Here is an 18,915-nt window from a genome sequence, read left to right as displayed (position 1 = left end):
ACCGCCTTGGAGGTCAGCCAGCCCAAAGACCATTTTCCTGTCATATACGGAGGCTCAGGGAGGTTAAGACCACAGTCACACAAAGCTGACGTGGGGCTCAGTCTCAATGGCGTGGTTTTTATTTCCTCGGGCTACCTAATACATTTGCTTGCATTTCCTATTTGTGTGTGTGCTTATTTATGCAAAAGTAAATGGGCCTGCTTCACGTGCTTGGGACCTAAACCACGATAAAACAGAAAAGACGGTCAGGGCCCTGCCTATGTGGCCAACTCGAGACGAAACAGCAGCCCAAGGTCAGAGGGCGCGCCAGGCCCGCCCCTGGTGTTCCGCGCTGAGACGCTGGCCGACGCGCTTTCGCAAGCCTCTGTGTGGGCGGTCGGAAATCCGCCACCCGATGACACAGCTCCCCGACTAACTGCGGCCCATTTCGGGAAAGGAGGGGAACGCCCCGAGCCGCGGGTCCACTGGGCTGACTAGGAGCCACGGGAGGGGACCGCGGGGGACAACGCGGTGAAGTCAGGGCGCTCAGAACCTGGCAGCCTTGCCTTCGCGGGCCTCGGGCCTCGCCCCCTCCACTGGACGCGAACGACGCCCTTCCAGGCGTCGCGGGCCCTGGGGGCGGGGCCGCCTGCTGAGGGGGGCCCCCGCGCCGTCCCCATTGGGCCGGAGAATGAGTGACGCCGAGGCCCCGCCCCACCGCTCCCGGCGCGCCTCCGCGATCGCCGCGTCGCTCGCGCTCAGGGAGCTGACGTGTCGGGCAGGGTGGTTGCGGCTCCTCCCCGCACGGCAGCCACTCGTCGCGGAGACGGAGGGGCGGGGTGGCCGGGGCCGGCGCTCCCCCTGGCCCCAGCTGCCGGCCCGCCCCGCCGCCCCGGCCCCCCGGATGAAGGTATATATGAGGAGCTGGCGCTGGACGCAGATGAGCGGCCGCGCCGAAGGAGCCGGAGCCGGGCGGAGCTGCGGTCGCGCCGAGAGAGGTGAGGGGCACCCAGCCCAGCCGCTGTCTCCTTCTCCCGCCATTCTGGAGTCAACGGCGGGATTCGGGACCTGGGGCGGTGGGGAGGTCTGGTTGCCGCCACGCACGCGCTTCCAAGGCCTCGCGCGCGACGTGTACACGCGGTGCACGGACGTGCACAGAGCCGGCGTCTGGGCACACGCGGAAGAGTCCGCCTCACACCCACACCGCCTCCTGCGCCCCGCGGCGCTTCTCAGCCTGGGCTACCTGTCTGGGAGTGCTAGCGTGAGGGGGCCCCAGATGGGCAGTGTCTGGAATCGGGGGTTTGTCATACGGTGGGGAGTGGAGCCTCACCTGGACCTGGGATGGGGGCCTTAAGGTTCTCAGGCGAGGGACTTAGGCGAAGCTTGAGGTGGGATCCTACAGTGGGGAGAAGTCGTTGGAACTGTCCCATGGGAGCGAGTTGGGGTGTCTTGAATATATGAGGAAAAGACTCTGAAAGCGTTGACGGTACAGTAAGGATTCGAGATACCTGTGGAGGACGTGAGAGTGGAACAAAACCTACTTGCCACTTTTGTTTTAATACTGGTAACGGGAGAGAGTTGAAATTTCTGGCTTTACCGTGGCTTGGCCAAGCAGAAAGATGGGATTGGAGGGTTTAGAGCACACATGTGCTGAACATATGGTTTCCTGAAGATTTTATTAAGTTTGGCCTGACCCTATGCTATATTTACTTGTACGTGGCTTATGATATCTGAAACCAGGTAATAGTGATTATGATACTGTGTATATGTTATTATGTAGTGCCTTTAGTTTAAGGTCTTTCTGGTGAAATTAGGAAAAGGAAGGCAGTTTCTATTCCTTCACTGTTGCTGAGCTGGCTCCGTCAGCTAAGGCTAAAAAAAGATTTAATATGCTGTGCTGTGAAGTATTTATACGATTCGATGGTTATGGGCCTTCTTTCTAAAGGTTTGAGAGGTTTACTTACCAATTTGGGAGGCATAATACAGCAGCAGAGATAGGAGCAGAAAAGGCGCGTGAAGTACTAGATATCTTGTATTCCTGCCTGCATGTGTTCAGTCGGTCAGACTCTTTGGGACCCCATGGACTGTAGCCTGCCAGGCTCCTCTGTCCATGGGATTCTCCAGGCAAGAATACTGGAGTGGGTTGCCATTTCCTTCTCCAGGGATTCTTCCCAACCCAGGGATTGAACCTGTGCCTCCTACATTGGCAGACAGATTTTTCACCCCTGAGCCACCTGGGAAGGCCAGATATCTTTTATGCTAGGGTTTAAATTCCAATAAAGGTATATTTGCTTCCCTCATAGCTCAGTTCGTAAATCATCTGCCTGCACTGCAGGAGACCCAGGTTCGGTTCCTAGGTCGGGAAGATCCCCTGGAGAAGGAAATGGCAACCAACTCCAGTATTCTTGCCTGGAGAATCCCATGGACAGAGGAGCCTGGCAGGCTACAGTCCATGGGGTTGCAAGAGTCGGACACGACTTGGTGACTAGACCACCACCAATCCACCACCACCAAACTTATATTTGATAATGGTGGACTACTACAAATATGTCATTGTTATTGATGCAGATGCATTGGTATGGGCATATAGGAAATTTTGTCATAATTTATAGATCTTCAACTTTTTCAGACTTTGGTTGTCAAAATAAAAATCCTAATCTAGTCTCTTATTCACTACTGCTTACCATTACACACATGCACGCACCTCTTATCAGAATTAATGGAAGAAGTGCTACACTTTTTGTGGCATGGAAGTGGTTATATCTGGTTCATCCTGTGAAGTTCCTCTCCTACTGTCCTGCACGTTTTCTTCCTTTTCCATGATGGCATATGAATTCAGTTTTGCACAGTGAGTCAGATATAAGAACATCAAATGTGTCTGTATTTCTGAACAAAGAAAGTCCAAATTACTTCTTTTTCTTGCCATCTCTCTGTTTTACACACACACACATACACACATAGACATCTACACAAAGATAACAGAGTCTTTTTCTCCTGAGGGGCAATACCTCATGATGGTTAAGAGCATGCAGTTAGGAGTCAGGCTGTCAGGGTTTGAGTCCTATCACTCTCCTGGTTTTGGACTGTGGCAAGTTATCTCTGTAGCTCAGTTTCTTCCTCTGTAAAGTAATTGCAATAACAGTACCTAAGGGTTGTTTTGAGGATTAAGTGAACAGCTGTCTATAAAGCAGTTAGAACTGTGTTTCTGTATGTCTCAGCGTTTTTTGTTACTGCCCCTTCAGGGTACACCCAGATGTAGGTTTTCTTAACCTGAGTTCGTAAATGGTGTTTGATGTTTAATAGTCTTCATCAGGTAGGGAGGATTATTAATTCCACTTTACTGGCAAAAGGGAACAGGGAAAAAAAGCAATTTAACTGAGCTGCAGAATTTTTCTCTGAACTACCTTTTACTATTCTTATAGGAAAAGATGGCTTTTTCTTTGATAACTACTTTTCCTCCGTCCTTTATATCTAAGTTAAGTAATTATAATGCATTGATGATCCTTTATATCTAAGGTAAGTAATTATAATGCAGTGATGATTCTTTACAGTATGTCTCAAATTATCCTTCTCACTTTTATTTCTTCTGCAACAAATCTGGTCCTCTTTGGTTTTTCATACCTGCAGATGTCTTTTAACTTGTTTTCCTGCTTCTAGTTGTCTCTCCTTAACAGTCTCTTTTGTGCCATGCTCTTTTCTTTCATGTCTCTAAAGAATGGTGGCCCGGCCCTGTTAATAATCTGTGTTGGCTTCCTGTTCCTTATTCGGTTAGATCTAAATTCCTTTGCTTAGTTTTCAGGGCTCTTCACACGTTAGCCCTACCGTAAATCATTTCCCATCATTCTACATAAAACTTTAACTTTCTTGCTGCTTTCTGTCCTGTTCATATTTACTTCTCGTGGACACCAGGCTCTGCTTATTTCCTTGTTGTTGTTGTTTTTAGTCACTAAGTCATGTCCAAGTTTTTTGTACGCTGAGTACTGTAGCCCGCCAGGCTCCTATATCCATGGGATTTCCTACACAGAATACTGCAGTGGGTTGCCATTTCTTTCTCTAGGGAATCTTCCCAGCCTAGGATGTGAACCCACGTCTCCTGCTTGGCAGATGGGTTTTTACTGCTGAGCCACTTGGGAAGCTCACTTATTTCCTGATCTTATCTATATAATCTGCTCAACCCTTGAGGCACAGCTAGATCATGCTTCCTTTGTGAACTGTTTCTGGACAATGCCTGTCTTCTCTTGCATTTATCTGTATTAGGTGAGTAGACTAAATATTTCCTCATTCTCTTTTTATTGTATGCAATTTAACATTTTGCTGGATTATCATGGAATACTCTTAAAAAGCATTGTCTTATGCCTTGATTGTTTTTTGTATATCGCTTGTCCTTTAGGGTTCAATTCTTGGTAAAGATGGTGGACTTATTTTATTCCTTCTTTGCAGAAGTTGCTTTTGAGATAAAATTGTATTTTTTATGACTGTAGGTGTTTCTGTCTCCTTGGTATTGTTGTATTCTGAATTCTCTATTTCTGCTTTTAGAGATAAAAGGAGAAAGGTTGAAAATATTAAGCAGTTAGGTATTCTTTCAGTAGTAGTTTAGTGGTCAGAGGAGTGTAAAGAGGCAACTAGAGCCCTGAAATCAGACTGCCTATATTCACGCCCCAGCTCCATGAGTCAGTTCTCTGTGCCTTGTTCTTCTCACCGGTAAAGTAATGATAATAGTAGTATTTATGTCATGTGTGTGTGCTCAGTTGCTCAGTCATGTCCGACTCTTTTGTGACCCCATGGACTTTAGCCTGTGAGGCTCCTCTGTCCGTGGTGTTTTCCAGGCAAGAATACTGGAATGGGTTGACATTTCCTATTCAGTAAACAGGGTAAAACACTTCATTAGGTTAGCATAAAAGGTAAGTTATGTCTTTTTTTGGTTTATTTCTTGTTTTCTACCCCAGTAAATATTTATGTTCAGTTTTCAAGTTGGGCAGGGCCCCAGGATAGCCAAGAATAAATTGCTATATAACAGGCAAAGATGAAAGGCCATGTGGGCTGTGCTGTACTGTGCTTAGTTGTTTCAGTGGTGTCTGACTTTTTCCGACCCCGTGGACTGTAGCCTGCCAGGCTCCTCTGTCCATGGGATTTTCCAGGCAAGAATCCTGAAGTGGGTTGCCATTTTCTTCTGCAGGGGATCTTCCTGACACAGGGATTGAACCTGTGTCTCTTGCGTCTTCTGCATCAGCAGGTGGATCCTTTACTACCACACCACCTAGGAAGAGAGTTGTTGAAAATAAAATGAGACCATGTAAGCAAAGTACTTGGTGCAGTGCCTGGTATACAAGAATAATTAGCATTGTCTTACAAGTTTGGTTTCTTATGAGTATGATCATGATGGAAAAGCAAAATTTCCGTTAACATCAAGTGTTTAATTATTATTTTTTTTAATGTTACTAAAAAAATTTTTTTGGCCTTGTTGTGCTGCTTGCGGGATCTTACTTCCCCAAGTAGGGATTGAACCTGAGCCCTAGCAGTGAAAACACTGAGTCTTAACCACCAGGGAACTCTCAAAGTTTTTTTTTAATGTACTTATTTTTAGCAGGAAAAATTTCTTTAGGTTTCAGTATCAGACTTTGACCTGCTGTTGATTCCTTTTCTCTTTCAGATTTACAGGTACAGAAATTACACCTCCATTATCACAAAACTTGACTACCAGAGCATTATGAATGTCAATGACCTCAAACTCAGGTTGTCCACAGCTGGACAGGAACACCTGCTGGACTTCTGGAATGAGTTGGAGGAGGCCCAACAGGTAGAACTGTATGCGGAGCTCCAGGCCATGAACTTCCAGGAGCTGAACTTATTTTTCCAAAAGGCCATTGAAGGATTTAACCATTCCTCCCAGCCAGAGAAAGTGGATGCACAGATGGAACCTGTCCCTCGAGAGGTGTTGGGCAGTGCCACCAGGGATCAAGATCAGCTGCAGGCCTGGGAAAGTGAAGGTACTGAGCCTGGAAAGATTTGCTGTAAGGTTTTTTATGAGATATACTATTTAATGGATTTAAATCCACTAAAGTAACTTGAGTCACATCATTAATATTTTGACTTCCTTAAGACCTTAAACCAGGTGACTGATCCGGAAGTGACAGATTGTGTGACCAGGATGCTGCGGTGGCTCCTGTTGCCAGTCCCTCCATTCTCTTTTCATTTCTGGTGCCTCAGCTCAGTCACTCAGTCGTGTCCGACTCTTTGCGACCCCATGAACCACAACACCAGGCTTCCCTGTCCGTTACCAGTTCCTGGAGTTTACCCAAACTCACGTGCCTAGTCCATGGTTTTTCTCATTCAAGTCCGAAATTAACTCCAGTCTCTTTCCTGTCTGGTTATTTGTACTACTATTAGATTTCCCTTCCTGGAGCACAAGCTACATGTTTCAGTTTATGCTGGCTTACTCCAAAAACCTTCCCTAACCCAGCTCTAGCTTGTGTATCTAGTCTTGTCTTTTATGTTTCTCTCCGATTCTACTGCCCCACACATTTCAGCTGGAATCCATAATTCATTGGGTTATGAACATTCTGAATATTCTGTTATGCCTTTGCTGGTGCTTGTCCTTAGCTTCGTCTGGCCTTTGCACCTTCTCTATGTGACTGGATCTCCTTGTGAGGCTACCCATCTCCTGGAGCTGTGTAGTGCAGTGATTCATTCTCCATTGTTCATCACACATACTGTTCAGTCCATCACCTCTTTTTCAGTGTCCCAGGCTGGAGTTATTTGTCCACGTTTTTCTTTCATTCTTTCTTATAATAAGGGTTGTTTATGTCTATCTTCATTGTCACAATGTAAACTTTTAAAGAGCAGCCCATGTCCTAGTTGTTCATGTATATCCATAGTATTTAGAACAGTATTTTGCGGTTACAAGTTGATTGATAAATGTTTCCTGAATTACTCCAGTGCTTTTTCCTCTAAAGCGTATCATAAAATCTGTTCCCATAATGAGTACTAGTGATTGCTTTTGAAAATGGTAAAATAACTAAAGTTTAGTTTTTCTTTTGGTGGTGTTAAGAACTGTGGTTTTTATAATCTACTACTCTGTAAGTACAGGTGACTAATACAGCCCAGGCCCTTGAGTATTTGTCCATGCTGCTTGGCAAATCTGGACCTTATTTCCTCAGCTGTAGAAAGAACAGGCTGGACTAATGCTTTTCTTTCCTTTTTAAAAAACATTACTTTATGGCAAAAATATTAATAATATCAAAGTAACAGAAATAACTGTAGAGAAGTTGCTGATAACCTCATCATATCTATGTTTTTATTTGCCAACATTGCCACCTAGTAGTTGGTAATATACATATTTACTTTTATAGATATGATTTATAGCCTGTATTCACACTACACTGTGGCTATTTTTATTTTGTCTTTTGCTCTTTGGCACTCTCTGCATCTTCCCAGAAAAGAAACATAACTACCATTATCAACCTTCTTCTCTGCAATTATCTTCACATCTTTCTCTGGGCTTACAGATTTATTCTGTTTCAAACTGTATTCCAAAGACCTCTAGGGTTTTGACTGCTGATGCGACTGTTTCATGTGGGAAGGGCAGGAACAGATGCTAAAGAGGTAGGTCTCCATCTCTTTCATGTCCCCACTCCAGGTGTAGTTCTACTTTGACTTATTTTGATACATAAATAAAGCTCGATACCTGAGATTTTATTTAAAAGGGCTTGGAAATTAAAAACATTGAAATAATTGGATGATCTACAGGGAGGGCCCTTTCAGATTTTAAAATGTTTGTTAGTGTCTAATGTAACTTCTCGCTTAGAACAGGGCCCTGCCACTAAGATGTGAGAGTGACTTGCAGACGGATCCTTCTGAATGGAGGACTGTGGTGACACTCTGACCCTCACTAACTTTGGATTCATTAATCCTTCTCTCCCTCCCTGGGTTTCAGAAAGGCTTCTACTTCAGACCAAAAGCCACACAAGGCCTTTTCTTACCCTCTGGTATGCCGGCTGCCTATATTTCTCCTTGTGGTTTTATGGGGATCAAGTCTTAGAGTTAACTCTTTGGAAAGAAAACTTTGACCTTGTATAATGGGGACCATGAGCAGCAATGAAGACTTCTTATACTTTGAGTCTTCACTGTGGCCTTTTTGTTGGAATCTATGGAACAAGCTCAGTGACCTTTCATTTAAATTAAAATCCAGAACGGTTACAAGCAAGTCTAGTATAAGAAAGTACAAAGCAAACTTCCTTTTGGCTTACTGTCCAGGGAGCAATAGTTAATTGTGGCTTCAGGAGTACGGGTGGAGGAGACTTTGGAACAGACATTACATCCTTTTTGCGTAGAAACTACCATATGTGTGCAAAATTCGTAACAAAATGAAGTTTCATCAGTAAGTTATCTAAGGAAAGAGAGTTCCATTGCAAAGATTAGGATGCTTTATTTCAGACAGTAGATTACTGATAATTGTATCAAAGACAACTGGGCCCCACCCCTGCCCACCCCCCACACCCTTGCTGTCCCTGCCCCATCCCAGTGCCCCAGGATAGGGAAAGTAAAAGCATTCTACAGTAATTTCAAAGTGTCTGGTGACTATTGACATTAGACATTTTAACACCTAGGGTGGAAAATTTTTGCTGAAGGATGAATACGTAAGTGACCACTGTGGTCCTTACTGAAGAGAGTCTTGTTTTAATTTAATTCTTGAAGCACAGAAAATGAAATGTAGAGGAGTCTGGAAAATCTCTATCTTATAAAGCTCAGATCTTGAAAGAAGTAATTTAGAAGCTTTGATGAGAATATTATTTTAGAAAGGATACTTACTCTGGAAAAATATATTTGCTTAAAAAATTCCATTCTTTATTAAAAGCAACCCATGCTTAAACTGAACACAAAGCAATCTTCTAACTTTATGTTATAATAAATTAGTAGTCAGTGTTAGCCTTTTTTTTTTTTACCTATGAGACATTTAAAAAATTAATTTATATAGCATTGTGGTAGAAAAGTAAATGGATTGTTTAGAAAAAATGTATTAATAACATTATTTCCTCTACATTTTCTGAAATCTAGTGCTCTGATATTTCTAATATATTTGTTTTATTTTAAAAGTCACACATATTTTGGAGAGGTTGGAAAATACTAAGAATTACAAGAAAAAAAAGATAAATCTCTGCTGTCTCACAATCCAGAGATACTCACTAGTAATATTTTATAGTATTTTCTTATATACACACACATACATTAGGTTCATAGTTTATGTATAGTCATGTAGCCTGCCTAAGAATTTGTTATTATGAAGAAGTTTCAAGCGTATTTGGAAATAGATATTTGGGGGCAAAAAATAGTATAATGAAATTCCACATATATATCACCTTAATTAATTTTCAAAATTTTGCTTCATATATCCCTCTTATTTTTCTCTGCTATAGTATTTTAAGACAAATTGCAAACATTATGTTATTTGTATCCTCGTAAAGTTTAGTATGCATCTCTTAAGTATAAGGACATTTTCTTCCCTTAATTACAATGTCATCATTATACCTAATGAAATTTATAATCATCCCCCAGTATCTAAAACCAGTTCAAATAGAGATTTCCCTTATTAGTCTACTTTTCATTCTTAATATTTTGGGGAAATAGTTAATCTATAAAATAATTGTTTAACCTGGGAAATGTGATTAAAAATTAAGCTCTTAGAACACCTCCTCTTTCTTGTATAGTCTTTCTTTGTTTCCACCAGTTGATTAGCCTATTTACCCCACCCCTTGCCCAGTAGTGCCGACAGTTTAGACAGAAAATTCTGACGATGCTCTGTTTCAGAGGCACCTGTGCCAGCCTCTTTGTTTCAGGCACATGCCCAAATCAAAGAGTATGTTTGAGAGGAACTAGTCCAAGCAGGAAGTTATCCAGGAAGAAGCTGACCTGGGAGAGGCTACTGTAAACTCCTCTCTTTTTGCTGTAAGTGTTACTAGGAAAACTGTTCAGACTCTGTTGGGCCCACATGCCTGACTCTCTGAGGAGAGAGCTCTACCCGTGTCCTGGAAATTGCTCACTCTGGCTTGATTTCTTTCCACTTTTCTTTTTAAACCTGTGATTTGATGTGTGTTAGGTTCTGACCTCTGTGGGAAGGTAATTAACTCTCCTGTCATATAATGAAAAGATGGGAAGGATGATATAGTAATGTCCTTTTCAAGGTTTTTTTCCCATATTTTTGTGGAAGCTTTGAAATAAAAGTTCATAATTTCCTAATTGTCACATGGGTTAAGTACGTTTTAAGACTGTTTATAGAAACAGTCAACATTTTTCAAATAGGTCCAGTGCTGCCTGTATAGAATTAACGTCATGACACATACAGTTTGAAATCATGTATATTGCCATGTAACTACGAGGCTTACAGAATTTTATTGGCCCACTTAATTTCAAGAAGTATTTGTTCTGTCATAAAGCAGATACTAATTTATGCATTACACACTCTTGATAAACAATGCAGTTTTATTGCAGTAACATGGATCAAGTAGATGAATACTTCAGCTTGGCAGGATTTGATATTGTTAACAACAGCTATGGCTGCATTTAGTTCTTGAATTGCAGCTGGCTTTCATGCTCTAGGGACTGCTTTCTTTCCTCTTGTTTTTCTCTGACTGCTCATGATCAGATGTATAAACAGGAAGAAGTTAATGCAGACACCTTTTTATCACAAATATTTATGAATTGTGTTATAATTCATTATAATAGTTGTGGCTAGCTGTTAGAAATTCAGTCTTTGACAAATTTTGGAGAATGTGGGCTCTTGGCCACCTCAGCAACTTTTCCATGTAGGGTGATGGGTAAGATATTTAAGAAAAGGAAGCACAACTTCTCATGAATTCAGTGGAAATGAGAAAGAGGGGCAAGAAGGCAATAGGAATGACAGTTATACAGCATCTAAAAGTTATGGTGCTGTATAATATATCTGGTATATGTTTGGATATGATAAGAGACTGCTGGAGGCAGTGTAGTGTTTGTGAATAGGCCTTGGAGTCAAGTCCTAATCGTGATTCACACTGTTTAGCTGTGTGACCTTGGGCAAGATCCTTAACTCATCTGAGCCTATTATGTCTAAAAAGGGGAAAATTATACTTACCTCTTATAGTTACAATAATAATTACTGGAGTCTAGCATTACTCTTGATATTTTATTTTCAAACTCTAATAGGGTACAGTGAAATGCTGTGGAGAAAACAAGGACAATCTCATCATAAGCAAGGAAGAAAGAGAGAAAATTAGTTCTCAGGTAGCTAAGCTCTCTGTTTCATATCAAAGGTGAAAATTATGGAAATATCTAATGTGCTTTAAAATTTTTTGATTGAAAAAATTGCCAGAAAGTTCCTGCATAATATCCTTGGCTATGCTTAGTTACTAGTGAAGACAGATTGTAGAATCAGGATAGTTTTGATTTTATATTAGGTTTATTAAGAATATTTCTCTGAGTTCACAATGTACTAGTATATTAACTGTAGGAAAGCCTAGGGCTTCCCTGGTGGCTCAAGATGGTAAAGAATCTGTCTGCAGTGCAGGAGACCTGGATTTGATCCCTCTGTTGGGAAGATCTCCTGGAAGAAGGGAATGGCTACCCACTCCAGCATTCTTGCCTAGAAGATTCCATGGACTGAGAAGCCTGGTGGGCTACAGTTTATGGGATTACAGAGTGTCACACATGACTGAGTGACTGACACACACGCACAATATATCAAAAACATGTTAAGACCAAAACACACACACACACACATAAAGCATAAAGTTGGTAATTTAGACAAAAAAAAAAAAAAATTGATACTGGCCAACACTGCCCCCTCTGGCTTGACCTACAATTATGGATGGTGACCTGCCTCATTCATAGAATTTCTGAGAAGTTTAATGAAAGTATGAAATTCAGAAAATAGAACAAAACCTATCAACCATTGCTTTATCACATTTGACCTTTTACAGCTTTTCTAGCTTCTCAGAGATCCACTCTATATGTTACCTCTTCCCACAGGTTATTCTACCTTCTGGTGCTGAAACTGTCCACCTTAGAGAGATGAGGTAGTTCCTAGAAATGGTATATGGCAAGATTTATTTTTGTTTTGTTTTTTCAAATCCAAACTGAGAGCCTCTGTCTTTCAATAACATCTTTAGTTTTATTGTTTCACTTGCAGTTTCAAAAGAACTCTGTTTCACATCCTTCTGAGCTGCAGTAGATGGACCATTAAAAAAAAAGGCATTTTAAACAATTTTATTGAAGTATGATTACATGCAATAAAATGCACTAGTTTTATGAGTTTTTTAAAAAATTTATACATCCATAAAACTACCACCCCAATCAAAATATAGAACATTTCTATCATCCCTCAAAGTGTCCTAATGCCCTTTTGCAGGCACATTCCCTAAGCTAATTTTGTTGAGTTTGGTGTCATACCCAGGTGTCCTGATTTCAGAGCCTGGCTTCTTAACCATTGTTCTACACTGCTTCCCCAACTCAGGATTTCTTGTCTTTCCATTTACTGGATGGTAGTTTGTCTAGTATATTTACCTGCTAATTGATTAATCAGTTATTATTGATTGATTTGTAGGCTGGAGGTGATTTAATAGCATCATCGTTCATCCTGAAGTCTGGAGATCTTCTATCCTTTTTCTTCCTGCCACAACTATTAAGTTGTTAGGTGCTTATAAAACATTTGCAATGTCTCTTGGTCCTTTGCCTTCTAACCTTATCAGAATAACAATTATTGGTTCATTACAGTGTATTATTAATTGTCTGGTATTTGGTTGGATTATATAAACTTCATTTTTTAATAATAAAAATGTTTTTATTAACAATGTAGTCATCCATGATTACTTGTGAATTCCTTGTTCTTTATGCCTTATGCAGTTAGGGTGACTCTTTGCAGCTACCTTTGTATGTGTAACCCTAAAGTGTTGAATTATAGAGTGATACAAGTGTATTCTTTTTTAGGACTTTTCCAGATTTCTCAGAACAAAGTGGCAGTTCTTCTTCTAGCTGGTGGGCAGGGGACAAGACTCGGTGTTGCATATCCCAAGGGGATGTATGATGTTGGTTTGCCATCCCATAAGACACTTTTTCAGATTCAAGCAGAGCGTATCCTGAAGCTTCAGCAGTTAGCTGAAAAATATCATGGCAACAAATGCATCATTCCATGGTAAGATATATCTCATTATGGGAGAGTGTCTGAACATATATTGGCTTATAATATTCAAAATGGATATATACTTTATTCATAAGCAGAGGTATTTCTTGTTACTGCAGATTTTCTTGGGAGCTGTACTTTTTATGTTAAAATCAATATGTATTATAGCTAGGTAGATAATCACTATAGCCTTAATGAGCAGTATATACTTATTTCCAGCTTTAACCCTTACCTGAGTACCTTTGGATACTCAGAGGGTTCTCTCAGTCTATAAACTTCATACTGATTGGTAGTTTGTCTATATACAGAATTTGAAAATCAGTTTCCCTCTGAAATTTGGAGGCATTGGTCTATTGTTCCAGCATTGCTTTTGAGAGATCTGTTGCCATTCTGATTCTCAGTCTTTTTTTCTCCCTTTTTCCTCTGAAAGCATTTGGAGTCTCTTCTTATCTTTAGTAACTGAAATTTCATGATGACGTATGGATCTGTTTCCAGTCACTGCTGTGGGTACTCAGTGGGTTCTCTCACTCTAGAAACTCATGTCCTTAAGTATTGGGTTATCTTGTCCTCCTGAAACCCCACCCTTTTGCCTCCCCCACCTCCCCCCGCCCCAAAACAAAACAAAACCATACCTGAAAGCCTCACTGATTTCTCTGCTGTGGGCCAAACTTGGATTCTGTCTCTGCCTGTACGCCAGCTTCCCAGGGCCTATCTCAGCCATTGTTCATCTTCTGAACACCAAGAGATTATGGGAAATTCTGCTCTGTTTTTTAAAAGGTTTTGGTTTAGCTCTTGAATCTGTTTCTCAAAGCAGCTTTGAAAGTTGTCATATTTTGAGGGGGAAACCAGCTGTGTGTTTGAAATCTCTGAAGTCACTAATCTTGTTATTTTAGCCCCAGGTGACTAACAAAAGCTCTGCTGGTTTCTCTGTCCTGCCTGATCCAAGCTCAGATTCCTTACCACTGGCCTTTGCCCCAGATCAGCAAATACCCCCAAGAAAAGGTGGCTGTGTATCCGAAGGAAGGTCTCCTTTGAAAGATTCTCACTATCTTAAATTTTAAGTTCTAATCCATGTTGCTTTTGTAGCTCTCTGATGCCTTTAAAAATAGGCTTTTTATAATTACCTCAGCTTTTCTAGTTCTTAAGAAGGGTATTGGCCAGCTGTGAACTGTTTTTTTGTTTTCATCTTGGTTCCCTTAGGGACTTTTGAGGGACATCTGTGTTTTAAGTGGCCAAAATTCTACTTAGAAGCCTTAGTCTCCCATTTTCATGTTGGATTTTCTTCTCTTTCTTTCTCCTCACAACTCAGAATTTATTTTTCTTACGTGGAACAGTTTAGTCCCTTTTCATTTGAATCATGATACCCAAAGTTTCTGTGACCAGAGTTCAAATATCCAGGATAATTTGTTAATCAGGCAGATACTGACTGTGCTGGGAAAATTTACAATTTTCTTCATTTTTGCATTTAACAGGTATTAAGTGAGTACCTGCCTCTAGGTGCTGGAAATATATCAGTAACCAAAACAGATAAAAATCCCTACTTACACATAGTTTACATTTCAGTAAGTAAGGGCAAAAGCTATTGTAGTCACTAATTACAATTTTAGATAGAATTTTTTTCTCTTTTACTACATTGGCATGGGTTGGATTTTTGTGACAGCAGAGTATATATTTATACTTTTATGATTGTAAATAAAAGGTGAGCAGAGCCCAGATTTCATTTCAAAATTTTAGTAGAAAGAACCATAAGAGGTAATTAGAATGTATTGCATTTATGCCTTTATCCCTTTTATTAGAATAGGAGAGATTTTGACTTAGAATATACTTTTCACAGAGTTCTGAAATGTTTTCTTGAGCCTCTCTGTTGCAAGTTCTCTGTTACAGGAGGTATGTTTTAATATTGTGTTACAGAGTTATTTTACAGCTCAAGCAGCAAAACTTTATTAAAATAGGCAGCAGATAGTATACTCTGGAAACATGGGAGCAGGCCAGCCCCCAAGGAGAGGCCACAGATTTATTTTATACATAAGGATTAATGAAGTTACTAGAAGAAATTCCCGTTGGGTAGCAACTAATGCTGCCTTACTCAGGAAAAGGATGAAGGAAGTTAAAACAATAAACAGTGCTCTCAAAAGTTTTCTTTATCTTAGGAAATAAACTTTATTTTGCCCTAATTCTCATAGCATTATTGCTTAGAAGATCTGCTTTTCTCTTGCAAGGTATATAATGACCAGTGGCAGAACAATGGAATCTACAAAGGAATTCTTCACAAAGCACAAGTACTTTGGTTTAAAGAAAGAGAATGTAATCTTTTTCCAGCAAGGAATGCTGCCTGCTATGAGTTTTGATGGGAAAATTATTTTGGAAGAGAAGAATAAGGTTTCTATGGCTCCAGGTTTGTAACTGTGCTTACTTAATGGTGAATAGAAATGGACTTAACACAATTCATTAACTTTTTTCTTTTTTTTTTGAAGTATGGTTGATTTACATAGTGTAGCTGATTAAGTTTTGATTTTTTCACTATGGTGATTTTGATGTCAAAAATTAATATCTTGCTTAATATAAGTAAATTTGTCAGTGATTTTAAAAAATGGAAATGCTCATGGGTGAAATGAATATGCTTTTATACTTCCCGTGCTCTTGACAGCAATTTGAGCATTATTCAGAGTATTTATTCCCTTTACTCAGTATTTTATACACAGTATTGTTCATAGCCTCATTATTTCTCATAGTGAAAACTTGGAAACCATCTGCTGTTTAAAAAATGAGGCTAGATTATAGTTTATCTGTAGCATTCATTCTTAAACAGTATTAAAATAATCATTTGTAGATATCAAATGACAAAGTGAAATAGTTTCAGTAGGTTAAGTAAGAGAATGGGAAATACAGAACTCATAGATTCTCATCTGTGTGACTCATTTCTTGGAGAAAAGGATGAAAGGAAATACAAAATTGTATTTACAGTGGTACTCTGCAGATGTAGACTTTCATTTCATCTCAACTCTTTTTTTTTTTTTACCCCTGCGTAATTCTTTTTAATTAATGGAAGAGTTTACTATTTTTAGCTTAGTTTTGTGAAGTTGTCTAATTTTTTTGTCATTGTTCAGGCTGTAACTGAGATTGTTATGGAAGAAGTATATTAAAGCAGCACTAAAAATAGGTGGAGAAAGAAGAGGTTTTGACCTGTATTTAATTTAAATCACCATAGACCTTCACATTAATCTGCTTTCTTAACAAATCATTTGGTATAGATGGTCATATATATTTATTATTGAGGTGGATGAAATTGGCAGTGTTGGGGCTGTAAATACAGAGCTAATTTGAATCATGCAAATAAAACTTGAAATGTTATCAAATAATCATTGCCTGATAAAGAATTTTATGTTTCATTGTGTATCATGGGCCAGATTGTTAAAAGGACTGAGTTAAAAGTATGTTCTTCGGAATTGCCTAGTCTTATATTAATAATGTTATTCTCTGTATACTTATGGTAAATTATCTTCTAAATCACATAGTATAACTTTTTGACCTCTGAATCCTTACTTACCGATACTCAGTTTTTCTTGGCCCTGTAATGTAAAACTGGTTTTCAGAGATCTTCTGCCCTGTTTAGAAACATTGAACTATCTTTGAGTTACCTTCGTAATGAGTTTTGGTTTGCTACTAACAGGCAATTTTTTTTTTCCAGATGGGAATGGTGGTCTTTATCGGGCTCTTGCAGCCCAGAATATTGTGGAGGATATGGAGCAAAGAGGCATTTGGAGCATTCATGTCTATTGTGTTGACAACATATTAGTAAAAGTGGCAGACCCACGGTTTATTGGATTTTGCATTCAGAAAGGAGCAGACTGTGGAGCAAAGGTAATGCCTTTCTCAACTATAATGAGGCTTTATGTAGTCTTTCTCTTGTCAGTATATATGTTCCAGGAGTCAAGCTAGACTTTTTAGGGTGATTTGGATATTTTAGAACCATTCATCTTCTAAAGTAGCTAAATTGTCCCATACCTACTTTTTCTTTAATTTGCAGCATATAACTAATGGTGTATGCTTAGTTCATCTCAAGTAATAGTTTACAATACGTGAGGATGATTTGTAAGTATGTGGGAAAGTGAATGGTCATCACTGGATCTGGGATGGACTATAATATCAAGTTGTTGGATTCATTAATACCATGTTTCTTCCTATGGCAAAGTTACTGGAGTAGTAAGTGAAAGAAATATGGTAGAAATAGCACATGAAGACTTCAGCAAGGCATTTGACAAGGTAACTCATGATAGTCTTGTGCATAAAGATGGAAATATGCAGATTGGGGGGAAGGGAAGTTAAGGAGATTAAATAACTGCTTGAGTGACTATAAACATACCGATACTGAAATAGAGGGAGGTCTGTAATGCCATATAACAAGACTGTCCTTGCCATAGTAATTTTTAGCATTTTTTTCTTAGTTACATAGATGATAATCTAAGAGACTTGACTTTGTGACATGAAAGGCCTTAATAATACTCTTGGAAGATTTTAAAATGCTAATGTAAATACTACTTTCCTGGCAATCTGTAAAGGTATCAGGTCTCACTGAATTAAAGTATAACACAATCCTGATCAAAGTCCCCATCAGACTATATTGGGGACATTTGAAAAAATTATTGTAAAGTTTAGAAAAAACATGTAAAGATGACCAGGATCATGTTGAAAAAATGATAATTAGGAAGGAAGAGTGTTAACAATCTATCAGCTATTAAAATGGGTTGTAAATAAAAAGTAACTAGGAGTGTAGGGCTGAAACCGGAATAGAATGACAGAGTAATGGAGCAGATAGTCAGAGACAAACTCACATATATATAAGAATGTACTGTATACAAAGATGGCATTTCAAATTGTTGCAGGGAAATTAATGGGAAACTGGCTAAAAATAAACTAAGGTATCTGCCTCAGAGCTCATATCAAAATCAATTTCAAATGGATTACAAAGTGAAAAACCATAAAGATATTTAGAAGAAAGTTGAAAATAATTTGATTTATTTATTTACTGCAGTTAGTTGATTTACAGTATCGTTGGAATAATTTTACAATCGACATGAAGGGGGGACCTTTCTGCCAAAAGCAAAAGCCATGTATAGGTTTCTGACAAAAGCAAATTAAGCTGCATATAAATTTTCAATATACGAATTTAAAAAGAAGTACTGCCCTGTTGTTGGGAATGTAAATTGATACAGCCACTATGGAAGACGGTATGGAGATTCCTTAAAAAACTAGGAATAAAACCACCATATGACCCAGCGATCCCATTCTTAGGCATATACCCTGAGGAAACCAAAATTGAAAAAGGCACACGTATCCCATTGTTCACTGCAGCACTATTTACAATAGCTAGAACATGGAAGCAACCTAGATGTCCATCAACAGATGAATGGATAAAGAAATTGTGGTACATACACACAATGGAGTGTTACTTAGCCATAAAATGGAACACCTTTGAGTCAGTTCTAGTGAGATGGATGAACCTAGAACCTATGATGCAGAGTGAAGTAGGTCAGAAAGAGAAAGATAAATATCGTATTCTAAGGCATATATATGGAATCTAGAAAAATGGTACTGAAGAATTTACTTACAGGGCAGCAGTGGAGAAACAGACATAGAGAATAGACTTACGGACAAGGGGATAGGGGAGGAGAGGGTGAGATGTATGGAAAGAGTAACATGGAAACTTACATTACCATATGTAAAATAGATCGCCAACGGGAATTTGCTGTATGACTCAGGAAACTCAAACAGGGGCTCTGTATCAA

General features: G+C 39.5%; 1 protein-coding gene across 12 annotated transcripts in view; it reads left to right on the top strand.

Moving 5' to 3' along the window:
• Window positions 1–733: 733 nt before the first annotated feature.
• UAP1 (UDP-N-acetylglucosamine pyrophosphorylase 1) overlaps window positions 734–18,915 on the top strand; it is a 30,462-nt gene continuing 12,280 nt past the window's right edge. For 4 of the 12 annotated variants that reach the window (XM_081491512.1, XM_081491509.1, XM_081491503.1 and 1 more), the window contains exons 1-5: window positions 734–977; window positions 5,630–5,966; window positions 12,937–13,141; window positions 15,349–15,524; window positions 16,818–16,990. In XM_081491512.1, coding sequence (XP_081347638.1) covers window positions 5,687–5,966; window positions 12,937–13,141; window positions 15,349–15,524; window positions 16,818–16,990 — 834 coding nt within the window. In that variant the 5' untranslated portion in view covers window positions 734–977; window positions 5,630–5,686. Of the gene's footprint in view, window positions 978–4,036; window positions 4,237–5,155; window positions 5,273–5,629; window positions 5,967–12,936; window positions 13,142–15,348; window positions 15,525–16,817; window positions 16,991–18,915 lie in introns of all 12 variants that reach the window. The other 8 variants (XM_081491510.1, XM_081491504.1, XM_081491501.1 and 5 more) reach the window with 4 other exon arrangements.

Source organism: Giraffa tippelskirchi, chromosome 5 (genome assembly GCF_054371585.1).
Source record: "Giraffa tippelskirchi isolate mGirTip1 chromosome 5, T2T-mGirTip1v1.2.pri, whole genome shotgun sequence".
NCBI lineage: Eukaryota > Metazoa > Chordata > Mammalia > Artiodactyla > Giraffidae > Giraffa > Giraffa tippelskirchi.
The sequence above is the reverse complement of the archived record's forward strand: the minus strand, read 5'-3'. Positions and strand labels throughout refer to the sequence as shown.